This window comes from Rhamphochromis longiceps, linkage group LG12 (genome assembly GCF_057381845.1).
Source record: "Rhamphochromis longiceps isolate RC_006_pf linkage group LG12, R_longiceps_female_GT1.1, whole genome shotgun sequence".
Lineage (NCBI taxonomy): Eukaryota > Metazoa > Chordata > Actinopteri > Cichliformes > Cichlidae > Rhamphochromis > Rhamphochromis longiceps.
This window is the reverse complement of record NC_140568.1, coordinates 19,741,307-19,760,977: the sequence shown is the minus strand read 5'-3', so window position 1 is coordinate 19,760,977 and position 19,671 is coordinate 19,741,307. Positions and strand designations below refer to the sequence as shown.

Sequence of the window (19,671 nt, the reverse complement as noted above, 5' to 3'; positions counted from 1 at the left end):
CCCCAGCCTCCCCCCTTGCTTCAACACGCTCTCATAACCTCTGGCTATGGCTGAGCTCGAGAGTCTAACCTACAGAGAGAGAGAGTGAATGCGTGTGTGTGGGTAAGCAAGAGTGAAGTTGAGACTGAAAGAGAAAGGCGCACAGAGCATATCCATGTAGCGCACGGGTCTTCCTCCGCCATTGTTTCTGCATGCTTCAGCTGCACCTCAGCTCTGCCTCGTCCCCTTCATTTATCATTCTGCAACATAAAGTGCTGCCACAGCGTTATAGAAACAGCTGCTTTTTTCAGGCAGCCACGGAGAATGGGCTGCTCCCCAGCACACAAAGACACTCCTGGACCCAAAGAGAGTGTAAAATTGGTTGGTGAATGCAAACCTTTTTCCATGCTGAGAGGGCTGACCACGGGTGTCACTGTCGCGGGAGACATTGTCATCACTTCTGAAGACAAATAAGGATCCATATCAGCCGAATTGGGTGTACAATGAGTGGCTGGGGCACCGGTGAGATTGGCCTTGTTCGCAGTCAAATATGCATAACTACAGCTGCTGCGCATCATACTCTCTTGAGAATTCATATCAAGCTGTTTAAGCGGGCCTTATATGTATGAATCATCCGAGTCGAGGCATCTGTAGCTCTGTGCTCTACGGCACAATGCATTGTCAATTTGCCGAGTCCAGAGCCAAAGCAAAGGGAAAATAAACCATGTCAGTGCTCTATTAGGGGTCATAATGCAGTCACTAAGAGGCTGTGGTAAGGCCACTGAGTTGACTCGAGGTAAGCGCCGCGGGGCCATGCAGATACACTGCCGGTCGGTTCAGGGAGAGGACCAGATGTGCCGTGCCATGCTTTGCCATTCCGTTCCATGCCTTAGAGGCTCCACGTGAAGAAAAGGGAATTTTGTAGAACCGGTTCTCTTCCAGCTGGAGAGATGAGATTTTACACTCCACCAACCACATGACAGAGAAATGTTTGTTGTGCGTGTGTGGGTGGGTGGGTGTGTGGGAAAAAAACAGTGGAAAGTAGACAGAAAGAAGCAGTGAGGGCATCAGACAACTCCTCTGCCAGACCTCCCAGGGCAAAATGCATGCTTGAGTACTTTAAGTCATGAACAAAATAGTTTCGCAGTAACATTAGCTGCTACAATGGAGAGAGAATTTCCCTTTCAAGATTAAATACACAAACACCCACGTACACAACGCATGTTGCAGCCTGTACAGACAATTCCTATATTGTTCTTCTAGAGTTATTTGTATCTTGTGTGGAAGGTAGAGCTAAAAAAGAAAGAAAAGAAAATAGCGTAGGGACTAATACTGCAGGATTGCACGCAGGTATACATACTGATTCTCAAAGTAGCTGCTTCAATATGTTTGCTGTAAACTGGCTAATTATATGGCTGGTAGAGGAACTTAGACCCTTAGAATGACTAAAATTAACAAAATCTCTCATATCGGCATGGACAGTTACTTATGATAGTACACTGAAAAAGTTCTGTGACTGTGGTTACATATGCAGCTCGTTTGTTATTTTACTGTAGTCGGTAAAATAAAGGCTTTGTGATGTATTATACAGTGTCCTGATATGTTTTTGTATTCATAAAACATGTCTTTAAAGGTTTGTTTTTAACTGTAGCTCAAATGAATTTAGTTACATTTTGTCCTTTGACACTTTTCTGGATACATTATTTTAATTTTAAGTGCACATTTCGCATGTAATGTCATAAAACATCACACATTTGCATCTTGCATACAGTGAGGAATTTGGTTTCATTTATCTATTTTTTTTTTTACATATTTTAACACACATCTCACCTACTTGACTGATGAACATGAGGTGAAATATGTCACGTGTGTTATGTGGATATGTGTAGCCTTATGCAGAGCAAATAAAGTCTTTTCGCGGGAGGCGTGCAGTGGGCATTTCAATCTACTTTCAGCCTATACAAATGTAAAGTCCACAGAGATTTAGAAAATATTATTAACTGCATTGCTGCTGATAGTGTAGCTCTTGAAATATAACATAAACTGTGGTAACATTACACTGCTTTATATACTGTGATATAAAGGGACATGTGTTAGGGAAAAAGGATAGCAGATTTTGTTTCAGTTCATCTTTCTGTGGAAACCAGACAAGCATGAATTCATCATTTTTCACATCTGACTCCCTTGGCTGGACCAGGCATCCTTAAATCAAACCAATTGGAAAAGAATATATTTTAAAAATATATCTAAATATATTTATATGATGATGCAAAATGACCTTTCTTTCGCTCTCGACCTGAATCTCCTGGGAATTTGTAGGTGGTCTCAATAATGTAGCCGATGGTCTTTAGTGAAACAGCAGGTTTTTGGTTTGCTCTGCGGTGTGTGTGCGCCCCTCTGTCTGTTTGACACATTCCAACACTGCAGCTTTCTCCAGGGCTCCTAACTACCAGTCAGTCGCCATGGTTACAACCATATCCATGCCAGCTCTTCACACTCAAAGACATATTTGTTTGGCTAGTGTAGCTACGTTCCCGACACAAAAAAAAAAAGGAAAAAAAAAAACACAGCTTTTTAGCATAACACCTGCTAATCTTGGGATTTAGCTCTTTGAAGAGGATTGCTGATCAGAAATTCAAATATATTATTTGAATGCTAATCTGAATGCTAATCCGCAGCCCCCGGGTCTTAGAGCATCCTGTCTTTCAATAACAATGTTTATTTTTCATTTGCTTTTTTTTCCTTTCTTTTCTTTTTTATCTCCTCTCACCCCTGCGCCACCTCAATCCCACTGCACGTTTAGCTCTGCAGTCCATTCCCTCAAGGAATACCGCGCTCATCTTTTAAAGTATGTGACAATTTGAGAGTATCAATGATTCGGAGTCCCCTGGAGAGGAGGATTATTATCATTCGTTCTGATGAGAATTTGAGTTGACCGGTAAAGTGCTTGCTATTGATCCTGCTCTGCTGATCTATCCTGCTGCGATCGTTCAGCCGCCACTGTCTTCTGATATCAGTGAACAATGTTATACAGTAATTAAAATCCCCAACTAGCTCTTTAAAAAACACTCTTATGAAATTATGTGAGCCATATTTTCATCCATCTTCCTTTCATTGTGTGTTTTTTGTCTGTGTCTCCCCCCCCCCCCCCCCCCCCCCCCCCTTGCATTTCTTGGCTTTTTTCCTAGATCTTATCTGCATGTCTGTGTATCTGTGAGGCCACATGATAGCACGTAAAGCAGATGAGTGGGCGTTCTTTAAATTATCTTTAAGTTCAGATAAATAAATGCAAAGGAGGAGGAAAAAAACAGAAAAGATAATGAAAGATAGACAAGCCTAAAATGTATACATCCTTATAAAAACTCTCACTGCTTATTGACCCTTCTAAGTAGTTAACATCTTTGCTATCACTGTATACGCTTGTGCAGTCAGCAGACTCATTCATGTTTGGTGTTCTTTAGACATCTGTTTCTATGGTGCTGACTTTTGTCTCGGTTGAGACGCGGACACAGAGAATCAAGGGCAGAGGGATCACAAACACATGGATCCGGATCTTGTGAACGACGTCTAATTCCCGGTTGCCTCACATTCACTCGCTCCAAAGTAATTTTGGGCTTAGGCCGAATCTCTGATAAGTAAACAGAGACCCCCTTATGCAACCATCCTCAGTCACAATGATCTCCAGATCATCTCTGTCCATTAAAACCTGGGCAAACACTTTACTCCACACCAATATACTAAAGACTGGAGGAAGAAAAGGATGGGAAGCACATAAGGGCTTTTTTTTCTAGACTTTCCCAGATTGTCTCTCTTTCTCCTTTTTCTACCTTTTAATCTAGTATCTTTGAGCCCTAGTAAACTCCTCAAGATGGACATTGCTTGGTTTAGGGTGGAAAGGGGTCAAGCTCCACTGGCCTCCGCACAGAGCTGTGGAATTTTTCATTAGTGCACAGCTGGGTCACAAGTGGCTCCAAAGCCGTCTTAATATTGTGTAGGCCCACAGATTAGGAGCCGGAGAAAAGAAGCCGAAGCGCGATGCTCTCCACCAGACCCTGTCTTTGCATATTTGCAGACTTGTGCTTTTGAACACCTCATATTACTGTTTGTTTTATTTCTTAGACCCAGAACCTCTGGGTCAATAGTAATTATAAAGCCCTCCAATCCAAATGTTGTTTTTTAACCATTCCAGCGCTGAATCTGAAAGCCGAGTCCATTTATTTTCTTATAATGAAGAAAGTAAAGTGTCTTAGACCGTGTTTCAAACCTCTTGTAATTATGCACATCATGATTTAATCTAATCTGTGTTATTTTACTGGACGTGAGATGCAAATTGTTTTCGCTGCTGCAACTTTTTCAAATTGACTGTTGCTTACAAAGAAAAAAAAAGCTAAACTGTAGTCATATAACATCTGATAGCCATTACACTCACTAGCCATCGCTCTCGCCGTTCTGCTCGCTCCCTCAGAAGCAGCAGTCGATCGCAGTCCTGCATAAGCACTATAGTCCCCTTCACCTCACGCAGATCAGCCTGGAAGGAGGACGGACAAACAGCGCTATTAAAACATATACAAAAAGGGTGCGAGTGATTTTTACGGGTGTCTCAGCAGGAGCAGTCCAGACTTGCTTCTCGTGTCTGTGTCGTAAAGCTGTCAAATCTATCAGTGATGGCTTCTTACAGGAGGCGGAATAAACCGCCTTTTAAATTACTGTCTTTTTAAAAAAAAATGTTTTTAAAGAATAAGTAAAAGAATAAATCTCCAAATCTCCAGTGTCATAATTTCTTCACTGACACTGTCACTCGGGGGCGTGTGACCATATTGTTTGCTCTGAGCTCTAAAAACCATACTTAAATGCGATGTTGCACTCATTTTACATACTCAGGAAGACCAGCTGTCCAAACAGCATCGTGTGTGCTCGCCTGCTTACTCTTGTATTTAGATGTGTACTTAGCCTCCTCTGCTGCCCAATACACTGTCCTTTTCACTCCATGAGCTTTGTTCTACCTGTGTGGCAGCGGAGGATTATTTCCACGCTGTTTTCCTAGTGACTCATTAGCAGATCGGTGTAAAGGAGAGAGGCACTGGGTAAACTGATGCTGCAAGACAGAGCTTGAACACGGCATGGCACTGACTCTGTCGTATGCCATATAGCTTGATACCACACAGCAGAAACGCTCGTTTTCAACGAGAGCATAGTCGAGGAAAACTGAGACGTGGTCTGCATGTTTAGAGGCAGTCTGTTCGAACAACACGTTCTCTCTTAACTGTATTTCGGGATTTGCGTAATCTGTGAAGAGCACGGCGCATGGAATGAGATCATTTGAATAATGACTTAAGGGTTAGGATTTCTTTTTGCAGCTGTGCAGTATAGCCTCACACACAGATATGCCTGGGATGTCCGTCTAGTCATGGGGGGGTGCGGGGAGACTCGTCTGAGGAGCCGTACATTCCAGCACATAGGAGCTCATGCTGCCATAGAAATAAAGTGGCCGTATTTATTTTCACAATAGTGGACATGTGGGATAGATGATCCTGGAAACATTTGACTCCACATTCACTGTAAGATCCGCCTTTTTTTTTTTACAGATTTAGTGTAGCTCTGTTCAGCAGCTATTATCGCGCACGCTCCCTCTGAGATGCAGGGCAGGTGCATATATGCATACTCGAACACATCGAACACCTCTTCCTGCTATTATCTTTGCTATGCCAAGTGCAATCAGCTTGTCTCATTCCTCCCCTGTGAGCTCGCAGGCTGCCGGTGCTGCGCTTCGGTGCAGGAAACAAGCAGAACCCTGTGGCCAGAGCTACGTGATGAAGAAGGCACCTTTGGGCCATTAGTGGTGTACACATTTCCCGTTAATGTGTTTTACTTTTACCTGCTGGGAGTTTAATTAAAAAACAAAGAGCCTCAATTTAAAGGCCATTATTATGCTAATGTAGTAAGCACGGGATGGTGATTAAGCAGCTTTTAGAGCTGACTGGAGCTGGCCTTTGGGAGCAGAAGCATGGCACTTTTTATTTGGCTTCATTACTCTCCATGAATCTATGCTCCAAAGAGAAATGCTGATACTATGAAACAAGGTCAGCCACAGAGGTTGTTTATGCAGACGGCATCATCGCTACTACTTTTTAACACTTTACTGCTCACGCAGGCCGAAAGTTTGTTTCAGGCTCCTTTCATGGTGAAAGAATCAATGACACTTTATCTGCTTTACACACAAAAATATGGTGCGTTAATGTACAGGCTCCCCCTTATTCGAATCTGCTTTTATCATTAGGCCCCTCTGCAAGCAATCAAACACTCGTATCAGCCAAATTCAGATTATTTTTAGGCTTGTGTGTCTGCCACGTGCAGAGGTCAGCGTAAATGTACATAGCAAAGTAATTTTCACAATGCTGAGACGAAGTTGAAAAGGTTTGCCGTCCTCCCTTTCACATGTAGCTAAACATCTGGGGATCAAATGTTTTCTTCTATGGCCAAAGCTCTTGATACAGTTGCTACAAAACCAATTATCCCTTATTAAGGCGTGTCTTGTGAAAAAAAAAAACTAAAATAGTGGCTGTTCAACAGTTTGGAAAGTCTCTGCTGTGACGGATTAGTTTGGTGCTTTTCAGACAGCAAACAGGACAGAATATAATCTGAAAACGTGAAGGAGAAACAAGCTTTTCGTTTGATACACTAGCTGTTTGTCAAGATAATTCTTTGAGATCCGCGAGAAAATAAATATTAGATAAAACAGGGCTACAGCATGTTACTGTAGCATTAGCACATCAAAAACAGATAAGCTCTGTCCTTTTGACTCATGTTTGGTGGATTTTAAATTTGGTTGAACCAAGCTAACCATTTCCACAGGTAACTGACTTCTCCTGCATTTAAACAGAAATCAGAGTCTGACCTACAAACCTTGGTCAGTGTAAAATGTTATTGCTAGTAACTTTTTCCATATCCATTTCATTCACTGTGATGGAAAAGCCAGTGGAGCGGCAACTTGCAACAAACTTGCATTCTTTCTTATTGCCAGCAGGGGGCAACTCCACTGTTTTTAAATAGAAGTCTGATTCTGTGGAAGTGAGTGAGAAAAGGACTCTACTTATCACTTGATTTATGACCTAAGGAAAGACTTCCTCAATGATTTTATCACCTCAATCGCTAGTTGCAGCTGTGTTTGAATACATCACGACGTTTGTTTTTTATATTATGAGCCCCATTAGATCAAAAGACAACGAATATCATGTTTCGCTGGGAGAGGTCACAAAGGCTACTGCTATCTTTTATATATTCTCTGGTTTTATCCTGGTTTGTGCTGTAGTATTTCTGCTAATGTAGTCTGCCTGGACACTGGTTCTACTCACATACTTCGCTTTAAAGTAAAAAAAAAAAGAAGAAAAAAAAAGACTTATTAGCAAGAATGTGAATGAGCATAACCACCAAAATATCTAAGTGAACTAGTCTGCCTTGAAAGTAAAAAGTCCTGGAAACATGCTCATCAGCTGTGTCAGGCAGTCTGTGAAATGACTGACTTGAGCTTTAGCCAGTAAGTCATTTTCTCCATCCCGTCCGGAGGGCCCTTTCCTGACCTGGCTCACAGGCCTCATCTCTCACCTCTGCATGATTGGCATGGCCACAGGTTTCCTGCCCAAACACGAGAGCCCATCTTCAAAGTAATAGCTTACAGCTGCTGCCGGGATAATCCTCATCCCCTCTGTCTTTGAAGGGCTGTGGTGACATAATAGCTCTGGCTGTTCTTTCCTAAATTCTTCTGCTGTCTCTCAGAGTGTTGTTCAATAGCAAAAGGGGAGTTAGGTGAGACTATTGCACGTGTTGCTAAATGTAGCGTGATTATCAAGCAGCATAAACAGCTCCATACTCATCCCCTCTGCCCCCCTCCAACCTTCTCTCTTATTCTTCTGGTTTCCTTTTATCCCATCCAGTCCTCCTGATGCTTATCACTGCAGCAGAAGCATTAAATGTAATGTCTGTAGAAGGGCAATCACTGGCAACATGTGGTGAGAGCTTAAGATGTTGTCACACTTTAAGTTGCCCATAATCTGCTCAAAGGGAGCGTGGATAGTTCTCCAAAGCGCTTGCAAAAACAGAAAGGATAGAAGATGAACGACACAGAGGCCGACGTTTCTCAGCTGCACTTTACTCACTTTAAGTGTTCACTTGTTTCTGGCCTTTGCCCACTTTATAATTGTTCTTTTTGTGTGTGTGTGGAGGGGTTGGGGGGTTGGGTCCTATCTGCTGTTGTTGATGCTGCATTTTGTGCATTTTCTTGCAAGCCTTACAAGCCTCAGCAGTGTGATAATCTGTCACGGAGAGAGAGCGACATCCTTAGAAAAAAAAAAAGAACAGACAAGGGATTACAGGTATGTGGACACAGGATTAAAAAGAGGGATGTAATGATTCCTCCGGGAGTGAGGTATGTGCTGAGATGGCCTCTTCTTTTCATTTATGAGTCCCGTCCCGGGGAGGCCTGGGTAAATATTGACAGTTCTCTTGGCTTGAGATGCAGCCATTGATCCACACGGGAGGGTCTCATCACTTGATCTGTGCGCTCAGGTGTGGGAGGAGGAAAGGCGAGAGCCGGGACGCGACTGTCGCGCTGGTGGTCCCCTTTGTGGTGTCTTTTTATACTGATGCTGGTTCACCTCTGCAACACTGGGAGTCAAGTTACCGAAAGCAGCTCAACGTCCAGAAAGTGGATTTTAGGTGGATACAAGCTTTAATGTGATTGGTCACTGGGATCAGCTAGAGGGACAAAGTGGTAATTGATCACTTAAATCAGTTCAGGTCTGATTTTCAGTCGCAGCTACATCTTCTTTGATATCTTTAATATCCCTGTAGATCAGTGCAGGGAGCGGTGTCTCTTTCTTGGTGCAGTTTCCAGTTAAATACCGCCTGTTGATATGTTTTTCTCTATATATATAAAATAATCATTTACATCTCCCTCTCTGTCTCCTGTTGGCAGCGGCCTGTTCCTCAAACCACTAATCAGGTAATGTTAGGGAGGTTGAATGGCGTGCCTCCCTCTGGTCAACCTTCACTGCTCACACAGTGGTGTTGTTTTAAAGAGCATTCTTTAGCAGCTGAACTTGGAAAGGTATTAAAGTGGGATTAGGCTCCTCCACAATCCACTGCTTGTGTCATTCAGGGAGTTTGTGTTCTCCGCTGCCACCTCCCCACTCCTCCTCTGTTTGATTGTGGCTAGCCGCAGGAGTGGGACTGACTGTGCCTTTCAAAGGAGAGGGGTAGGGTTAAATCCCTAGTCCACTGCTCCCTGCTAATTCTCCTTGTTCCTTAGAGAAGGATTTACTTCTGCTGCCAGCTTCTCAAAGGCCTTCTCTGCCCATCCGAAAAGTCGGCGTTGCCTTCCTGTGGAGGTGTGGTTGCCATAGAAGGGGCGTCATGCATGGCTTTTCCATCTGAACCCCACTGAGAAAGGGGACCGGGGACTGAAAACAGGCAGAAAGTCCGGATTAGACCCGAGGACAAAGCAGGACAGGAAGATTCCAGAAGGGACGAATGGGAATTACAGCAGCAAAAATAATGCAAAGTGACAGAGAGGGGAAATAGAAAAATAATGGCTTACAAGATTAGACTCGGCAAAGGAGAAAGAAGAAAGGAAAGAGGGCTGAATGAGAATGTTTTCATCTAGATGAGAAGATTTTAGAGAGCGGTCGTAGGTGAATACGGAGTGCTGGACATATCAAAACCGCGCTAATAAGTCATTTCCTCAACTTTTTGCGCTCTCTCTGAGCCTAAGCTGGCAACCTTTAGCCAAACAGACTTAGAGCTGGGAACTTTGTCTTGACAAACCCATCGCCTCCTTAAGATGAGCCCAGCCTATAACGATCCTTCTAAAACCTAGAAACTGGCCTATTAATGCGCCGTTTGCGGGAATAAGTCAGTGTTTAAAATGTTTTCTAATGTTCTAAATGTTTTTTCTAATTTATTTTTTATAAGCCAAACTGGGTAGTTTGTTTAGAAAACCGATCCAGGTTGGCAGGTCAGTTAAACAAGATCCATGTTTGTTTGAGAAACATGCCGAAATTTCTTTTTCAGGGGATTATCCTAGAGGTTTTTCCATAGTTCAATAATAATCTTTTTAACTTATTGTAATAAATGAAAGATTAAAGGATTTTATGAACCCAGAGAGTGCCTGGGCTGACATCTCTGTTGTTTTATAAAGAAAAGAAGATGCTCTGTCTAACCATCCTTAGTTTATGGATCCAGGTTGTAATGCTCATTATGATGAATAGATGGATGGATATCTCGAAACTAGTAAAATAGGCTATTAATTGTTGTGAAGTGATTACGATGTTATAAAATGTAGCTCTCCCGATTGCGATCTGATGAGCAGCAGTGAAGCAATTATTTTAGAAAGCTGCAGAGGCAACAACAAAAACCAAACTTGCTACCAGCGTGCACACAGCTGTTCATACAAATGCATTTACATGTGTGAACACACACACGCACGCACACACCATATCACTACTCAATCAGTACCTATAACACCATTACCATAACAAAACCACCCTTTGGTTTCCCCTCTTCTCATATTTACACATTATATTCATCACTATCGCTCAACCCCGTCCCGAACCAGCAGATGATGTCAATTGCTCCTCTCACTACCTCCCTGCCTTGCACAATGAAATAGATGTTCACCACAAATAGATAGGCGGTTGCCAGCTGTCTTCCAGACCAGGGCAAACAAAGAGGCCACTAATAAATCCAGCTTTACGGCTGGACAAGATCAACCACACTCCCTGCCTCCTTGCTCCATTTAATGTGGCTTCTTCTAAACAACGGAGGGCAAATTAAATGCCACTCAGTCACCAATAAAACAATGCAAACATCTTCCTGAAAGCACATAAAAGAAGATGGAAGTGTTGTCTAGGAAATGGTGATAGAGGCAGTGTTGCGCCACAGAGGCACGATATTAGACGGTAAGATGAGATACAGACAGACCAGGCCCACTAACCAGCAATGAATCATGATATGATATCTGATGCATATAGAGCATTGTGTGGATATGAAAGAAATGCATAAACTGCCAACAAAGGCTTGATTAAGATCATCAGGGTTTAGTAGTTGCTGCACTGGAGCATGATCTAGCCTGTTTTTTTTTTTTTTTTTTGGGGGGGGGGGGGTTTGGTCAGGCTTGTGAGGGGGTTGGGGTCAGTCCCCATGACTGAGCTCACTTGGAATGATGCAAGGCTGGGCTCAGCCTAAAATTTTAACAGATGACTAGCTGCCAAAGGAGGCACCTCTTTCGCTGCACGGCAAACACTGTAACCCTGGACAATTAGCAGATAGGCAGAGATGTAAGTTGGTAAGACCTGTTGAACATTCAGGTCCCCGAGGAAGAATAGCTTCAACTCTCATCGTGCACGTAATTACTGTCGGGTGAGAGAGGTCCCTGCAATATTTTCAGTTTCCGAATTTAAATTATGTTTGTTGAGATAACTTGAAGTGGCACATAAATACTTTCAAATAAATCTTAAGATATAAGGAACGGTGGAGGGAAACCAACGCTTAGAAATTACATTCAAATTAAAGATGATTACAATGCAGAAAAATCTAATTAACACCGAATGCAAAAGTTAAGAAGTAGAACTTTACAATTGGCAATTAAAGTAGGCAGATATATAAAGCAGTGTCTATTTCTTTTTTTATGTTGGTGTTGCCGAGGATGGATTACATTTTGTGTTTCATTGTCCTTTGCGCAGTGATTAGACAAACTATTCGTTTGATAAGATCCAATTGAAGAAGCCTGATTTGTTATGTTTGGTTTCGAGCCTTTGTTTTGGTGAGGTTTATAGAAGTTCCCTGGCAGTTGAAATAACTACATCCAAAACACCAAAACGGGCTAGATGGGACTATGCTTATGGAAGTGTGAATAATAATTTGTCGTAAAGCCTTCCAGGCTATTGTTAAATATTTTGTAAGGCCAAATGAGCTGGACACTACACAGGACCAAGATACTGAAACAGTCATAATCAAACCAGATATAAGTATACAGTGGTGTGAAATAGTGTTTGCCCCCTCACTGATTTCCTAGTGTTTTGCATATTTGTCACACTTTAGATGTTTCCGGTCATCCAACAAAATTTAATGATAGACAAAGGTAACCAAAACACACCAGCAAGTCCACCTCTGAATGGCTTAAAAAAAACTTTGGAGTGACCTAAGCCCTAACCTGAATCCGATTGAGGTGCTGTGGCACGACCTTAAAAAGCCGGTTAATGCTCAGAAACCCTTCAATGTGGCTGAATTACAACAATTCTGCAAAGAAGAGTGGGTCAAAATTCCTGCACAACGCTGTAAAAGATGCTTGACTACATCCAGTTATTAGGCTTATGGGGCAATCACTTTTTAACACAGGGTCGCGTAGCTTTGGATTTTCTTTCCCCCTTAACAATAAATACCTCCATTTAGAAAATGCATGTTTTTTTACTTGTGTTATTTTTATCTTTTTCACAAGTGCTGCTTTGAACAGCAAAATTCGGTTTGGGTGTTCTGTTTAAATCACCACACTTCCTACCATATTCTCTTTTATTTCTTTATAGGTTGTTTGCAACCAAGTGCAGCGGCTGCATGGAGAAAATCGCCCCCACAGAGTTTGTGATGCGTGCTCTGGAGTGCGTCTACCACCTGAACTGCTTTTGCTGCTGCGTGTGCGACCGCCAGCTGAGGAAGGGCGATGAGTTTGTTCTGAAGGAGGGTCAGCTGCTTTGCAAGATTGACTACGAGAGGGAGAAAGACTTACTCAGCTCGGTCAGCCCGGATGACTCAGACTCAGGTGAGCCTTCTGCACCCTCTCACACAAGAGTGAGAACGACACTGTGGTGCGATCGTCAAATGGCACCAGGGTGTTGTATTCTGTATGCTCTGTCCCATCACAGCTGTGGCCACCTAAGACGTCCTCCACGAGGAACCTGGTTCTGAATCTTACTGGATTTAGTTTTAGTTTTGTTAATAGCAAAGGAATAAAGCAGTTCTAGATACTAGATGTATTGACATCTGAGGTCTTGCTTACAGCCCAGGCCGTAAAAGGTCTAGCGTAGCTCCATCTGCAGCTTTTCAGTGGCTGATTTTGTAGCATTCATTCGAGCAGGGAGCGTAAGTTTATGATACAGTAGGAAGTGGAAGCAGGACAAAGCCAAGCCACCCTGTATTAATGGTGCTCCATGCGTGGGCAGGATCTGGTGCTGGAAAGAATTAAATCACTGTATCACGGTGAGTGACAGAGGGATTTGAGGCCTTTCTGCAGAAAGCCTGCACCTCCACTCTTATCAGCTCTAGTGTTCCTCTCCTATAGCCTCCATACACATTGAGGCATCTTGCCAAGCCTCGCTGTTCACTACCATCTGGCTCGCATTTAAACATGCACAAAAGCAGGGAATTTGTCAAATACATCTGTGCCTGTGTCAACTTTTGTCAACTTGTGGGAATATTTGCTCCACGTCTTCCTCGTTTGCTTGTATCCCAGTGTATCGCACAGGCATGTCTTTTGTGCATGTCTCAGAATTTAAAGATGGAGAAAATGTTGACATGAATAGAGGTTAACCTCGGCATGTGGCAGATGAAATGTAGGTTTTCATTGGTTACATATCAGAACCAGATGACAGGAGACAATAAGCCATCAAGCATGCGCCTGCGCCCTGAAGTCATTGGGGTTTGTTAACAGCAATTGTAGTTTTGATTTGTAAACACTTTCTTTTAGCCTCATATGAAAAAAAAAAATTAAATGTAATAACTGAATAATAAAAATTCTATCGTCATTTGTTTTTTGTTTTTTCAGCATCTACTAGCAATCAGCTAAAGGATGTGACCAGCCCAAACCAGTTTATGTATAAAGCATTATGTGGTGTTACATTATATAATATTGCATCATGTGCAGATATTTAGCCTATTACAACTTGCAATTCAGTAAATTAGCTTTCAAACTACTGTCTTATTTGAGTTGGTCTGATACTCTGTTCAAACCATGCTTGCTGGCTTCACAGTTTAGCTTAGCTTGATGGAAATGCTTCTTTACTCAGTGGGCCTGCCTCTTTTTAAATAGCATTTAGTATAATTAACTCATAGGTTGTGGAAGCAGATTAGCAGGTCAATTATTTTCAGTTATTAAACAAAATCAGGTCTCAGGAAACGGAAAACTCTATGAAACATTAATTATTTATCCATCCATCCATCCATTCGCTACCGCTTATCCTTTTCAGGGTCGCGGGGGGCGCTGGAGCCAATCCCAGCTGTCATAGGGCGAGAGGCGGGGTACACCCTGGACAGGTCGCCAGTCTGTCGCAGGGCTAACACATTAATTATTTATATTTTGCTCAATTTTAATTACTCTAAATCCAGATAGAGCTAATGGTGTAAATAAATTAGTGATGAAATTGTTGCTATTCTTTAAAGAATTAGACAGAAAAATACAAATTCAAGTTCTGTGAAATATAGTCCTTCTTTTTGTTCCATTATGTTTACAGTTGTTCATGTTGCATTTTATTTAAACAACTGTTATATTATTATATAGTCTGCGACACCATGAGTGCAGTGGGTTGCTGCATCAGAAAGATAGGTGACTTCACTGAAACAAGTAAAAACTGTGAAGCAAAATGGACATTATCTCGCCTAAGCAATATCAATATCAGTGGGTGCTTGTCATAATATTCCCTGATAACAGTGAAAAGTGAATATGGTGGGGCTTCCCAACAGACAGCTCTGTCCCAATTTAACGTCTGAACACACACACACACATATATATATATATATATATATATATATATATATATATATATATATATATATATATATATATATATATATATATATATATATATAAATATATATATATATATATATATATTATATATATATATATATATATATATATATATATATATATATATATATATATATATATATAAATATATATATATATATATATATATATATATTTATATATATATATATATATATATATATATATATATATATATATATATATATATATATATATATATATAGATATATATATATATAAATGACAGCAATTTTACTGACCCAGATTTTAATATCCTGCCCTTGACAGTTAAAGTTTAGCAAAGTGTATAAATTCCGTCATTATTTTAAGGTTAAGTTTGAATCGAGACTATCTTACATATTGTGTTGCAGGAGATGCATTTCCCATATGTACTCATTGCCTGTTTCATGTTGCACTTGATGTAGTACTCTTATCAGAGATTGATTCTGTGTAAATCAGAGAAAGCTGAGAGTAATAATTTACTAGTGACATTGTGTCCAGTTCAGTGACAAATGTGCATATTTCACTGTGCTTTCCATAGATGTCTGTAGGTCTAATCATACATGAGGCCTTTTCCTTTTGTAATAAATTGATAATGTATCAAAAACACATGTGTCTCCTTTGATTAGGCACTTGTGGTGTGTGAATCTCTTGAAATAGGGAAGAATGAAAATATATTTATCAGCAGACTGTCATAGACAAAAAAAATAAGGGTGTAGGCAGTTCAAGCTTGTGCTCATGATACAGAGAACTGATTCTCTTTACAGAGAAAAGTGACGATGAGGAGTTGGACATCAAGCCAGAGAAAGGCATAGGGAGCCAGGGGAAGGGGGATGACAGCAAGGATCCAAGGAGGCCCAAAAGACCACGAACCATTCTGACCACTCAACAGAGACGGGCCTTTAAGGCTTCTTTTGAGGTCTCTTCAAAGCCCTGCAGAAAGGTAAGACAAAGCTTTAATAACCAGCTGCAACTGAGTAAAGAAAATCTGAGATTTATGTTTTTTTAATTCCCTGGTAAGGGTTTAGATAGAAGTTGAGATGCGAACCACGAGCCCTACAGTAGTTTGACAAATAAAATTCTCAAATTAAAAAATCTCCCCCACCTCAAAGCTGAGCTTTGAAGTGGCAAGCAGCATTCTGTTCTGTGTTAACCGAGGCAGTCTGGTGTAACGCACTCCGTCTGCACCAAATGTCACACTGAGATAGGAGAACTCCCTCCATAGCCCGGGCCCTAAAACAGGCGCTGCACTTGGTCCGAACTTTGAAGCGGCAATAACCAGTAGGTCCAAAAAGACCACTGCATTCAGTCAGCATTGACTTAAAAGTAAATCAAAGAAGCAGTGCGGCTGTTAGGAACTGTGGCAGTTATGTTAAGGCGGAACGGGATTTCAGAGGGCTGTGAAGCGTTTCGGTTTTTTGTGTGATGCTCACAGTATTTTGTTTGGATTTTCAGGTGAGGGAGACTCTGGCTGCAGAGACAGGACTCAGTGTTCGGGTGGTCCAGGTGTGGTTTCAGAACCAGAGAGCTAAGGTGAGAGCAAATACCACAAAACAAATTGCATTTTGTGTCCTTACCCTACCCACTCCCAAAAAAAGCAGCTTCGGTCCATTTTAGAGTTCAGCTAGTAAATCACCACAACTATGTGTGTTAAACTTATCACTGCATTCCTTTTGCAAATGCAAAAGAGCAAGGAGCTGCAAATCTAGCTCACTCTTGCATTAAATGTCTACGCCCTCCTCTTTTCTGATGATTATCTTGTGAAAACCTTTGATATTTGACAATGAAGTGCGCTCAGATACAGATTTTACGCAGTTCATTCAAGGGTGAAGAGCGAGGAGCATCCTTTTTAAATTAAAGAGAGCATGTTAGTTTTGGGAGTTCCTCACAACTTTGACTCCTTCGTTTCAGATGAAGAAGTTGGCAAGAAGACAGCAGCAACAACAAGAACAACAGAATTCTCAAAGACTTGGCCAAGGTACGATGCTCCACATACCCTGCAAACACAATGGAGGCCCATTGTCTCCGGCAGCCCCAAGCTTAAAGTGATATTTGTACATATCTCCAAGTAGGTCAAGAGTGTTTGTATCGCGGCAATAGTTTGTTGTTGATGTTGACATCGGAATAGGGAGAAGGTGTACCAATTGCTTAATCTCAAAACAGGAACTTTTCTTCTCTCGCTTACGCTGCGCTCTAATCAAAGCTGTATTTGCTACTGATGCTGAATTACAAATTACAAATATGTCACTGTGTAAACAAGGGCACTTCACATGAAGGGTAAAATGGAAATTCAGTTTGGAAGCCAAATGAAATGAATCATCATCATTTCACCTAACCACTATAAAGGAAAGCGAATGGGGATGGGCTCCAGTGATGAAGCCACAAGAACTTTGCGTCCCACATTCAGTTAGCCAAGAGCATTGTTTGTAGAGGGAAATGGGAGAGAAGCCACAGCGAGGACTACCGTATGTTTCCATAAAAACAACAAGGGCGAGCAATCCACATATTTGGGGTACAAATAGGAATCTATCAGGAAGTACCTACTCTGTAGTTTTCTCTTGGTCAGCGTCACCGGCTCTCTGTTTGCGTAGTGGCATTTAATATTTTGCAGACTCATCTGAAGTCTTCTTGTTGGCTGTATTAACTTTGCCCCTTTGCTTTCATTGCCTTGCAGAGGTGATGTCTAATCGAATGGAAGGGATGATGAACTCCTTCACACCGCTGGCTCCGCCGCAGCAGCAGCTGGTCGCCATGGATCAGAATGGTTACAGCACAGACCCGTTCCAACAGGGGCTCACCCCCCCACAGATGCCCGGGGACCATATGAACCCATATGGTGAGCATCTACCCCACCCCCCACCCCTCCCTTACACACACACACACACACACACACACACACTACTACACCCCCCAAAAACCCCACTGCTGCTTACAAAGCGCACACATGCCTATCCCTTGATCAACCTCAAAGCTCCCCAGTGTGGGACATGTGCTCAGGCCACAGCCCCCTGATTTAAGTTGCTCACAGAGAAGAACGAGCAGCTTCTCCTCCCACATGAGATAACACAAGTGTTCTCATAAGCCGTTGGGTTTTGAAGTGTAATTTCAAATCTGTTTAATATGGTTTTAACTCCTTGCCCCCAGCCCCGTTACTGATGATGTTTCCGAATGTTGGTAAAAACATGTGGTCTATGTGGGCAGCTTAAGATAAAATGCACTGCAAATAATGATTGAAGACCGTGTGAGCTAATGAATCAGAATTGGAAAACAACAAGTCTCAGATTTCTGTTTGATAAAGGAAGGAATTAGAGCGCAAACAAAGGCGGGAGGGGGGAAAAGAAAAAAGAAAAAATCAGTCAATCAAGTGTTAGTCCACAGGATGTAACTGGAATAACACATTTTCGAGCGATGTCCTCAACATGTCCCAGAGGGACCATTTCCTGAAGTTCATAACTTCCTTATAATTTGCCTCCATTTAGTTCTCTTCGGTAGTAAGAACCATATCCCCAGTCTCATCACTCTCCTTTGGTTTGGGGAAAAGAACAATATTGGCAAGGCATTAAAAGATATGTCTCAAAACACTGTCCCCATTTTGTGCAACACTATCATTAAGATCCAGAGTGTAATAAAGTTAACTATTCCCTCCAGAGAAATAACATGTTGAGGTTTTATGAAAGGCGTAAACAGTTGCTATTAACCAGATCTTTTAGGAGGATGCCCCTTGTTTACATGCTCCCTCACAGACTGCAATTGTCCCAGTGAGCGCAGCAAAAAGTGAGCTTTGATGATATCTAACAAAACAGTTCTCACATTTGTGATGACACATAACAGCAGTTTCTCAAAGGGACTATTAGTAATTATAATTTCCCAACGCTGCTATAAATCTCAAATACAAGATTACACCGATTTCACAGCCAGAGTAGGGTGTTGTGCTCTTTGAATGACGCCTTTGCCTCTGAATCCTGACGGCTTTTTCCATATCCGCTCTCTGCAGGTAATGATTCTGCATTCCATGACATAGACAGTGACACGTCCTTAACCAGCCTCAGTGACTGCTTCATGGCATCGTCAGAAGTCAACTCCTTGCAGGCCCGCGTGGGGAACCCCATCGACCGCCTCTACTCCATGCAGAACTCTTATTTTGCGTCATGAAAACAGAAGAGGAAGCTAACATTAGCGCAGAATAAACTGCCCATCTCAACCTGAAGAGCGATGGATGGCCAGGACCTACGCTAACATGGACATGACAGAAGAAACACCTCCTTGCAGTAGCTCCTGGTTATGTGTGGAAGCTTACTGAAAAGATAGTAAAACCACTTATTGTAGGACAGTGACGATTCCTGGGGGAAAGACTTAAATATTGTTAGAGATTATTTGGTAGGATTGCTTATTTGTCACAGGAAATATTACTCTTTTCTTTGTTCACTTAAAGGAAATAAGTAGATATTGAAGCCACTGATTACACACTCTCAAGCCAAATAACACAAAGAATTTATACAGTGCATGATCAATTGTAAACAAAAAGTTTTTGTAAGCTCCCCCCTCCCTCCCTTCCTCCCCCAGTTAAGATGTGGTGTTTGGACTGTTTCTTCTTTCACACTACATGGGATTCCATGTTCACCGTTAGCATTTTGATCACTTTCCATAGGTTTAGATATTGTGTTAATAGTAAATAGGTGCAGCATGTCTGCAAGAGTGACTGTACATTTGTGTATGTATGAGAGAAAGAACTGTTTAGCTGAGACAAAAGTGGAGAATTTGGTGGACAAGTAGGATCAGTGAAGTGTAAATACTTTCCCCAGGCAAATTGGATGTGCATGTTAAAAATGGAAAGCATTCTATTTATTTAACTATAACAGGCTCTTGAAGGTACATATTAA

General features: G+C 41.7%; 1 protein-coding gene across 2 annotated transcripts in view; it reads left to right on the top strand.

The window, feature by feature from the left end:
- lmx1bb (LIM homeobox transcription factor 1, beta b) overlaps positions 1-19,386 on the top strand; it is a 48,107-nt gene extending 28,721 nt beyond the window's left edge. For both annotated transcript variants that reach the window (XM_085425102.1, XM_085425104.1), the window contains exons 6-11: positions 12,555-12,787; positions 15,559-15,734; positions 16,247-16,324; positions 16,703-16,769; positions 17,466-17,627; positions 18,786-19,386. In XM_085425102.1, coding sequence (XP_085281228.1) covers positions 12,555-12,787; positions 15,559-15,734; positions 16,247-16,324; positions 16,703-16,769; positions 17,466-17,627; positions 18,786-18,943 — 874 coding nt within the window. In that variant the 3' untranslated portion in view covers positions 18,944-19,386. The remainder of the gene's footprint in view (positions 1-12,554; positions 12,788-15,558; positions 15,735-16,246; positions 16,325-16,702; positions 16,770-17,465; positions 17,628-18,785) is intronic.
- Positions 19,387-19,671: the final 285 nt, after the last annotated feature.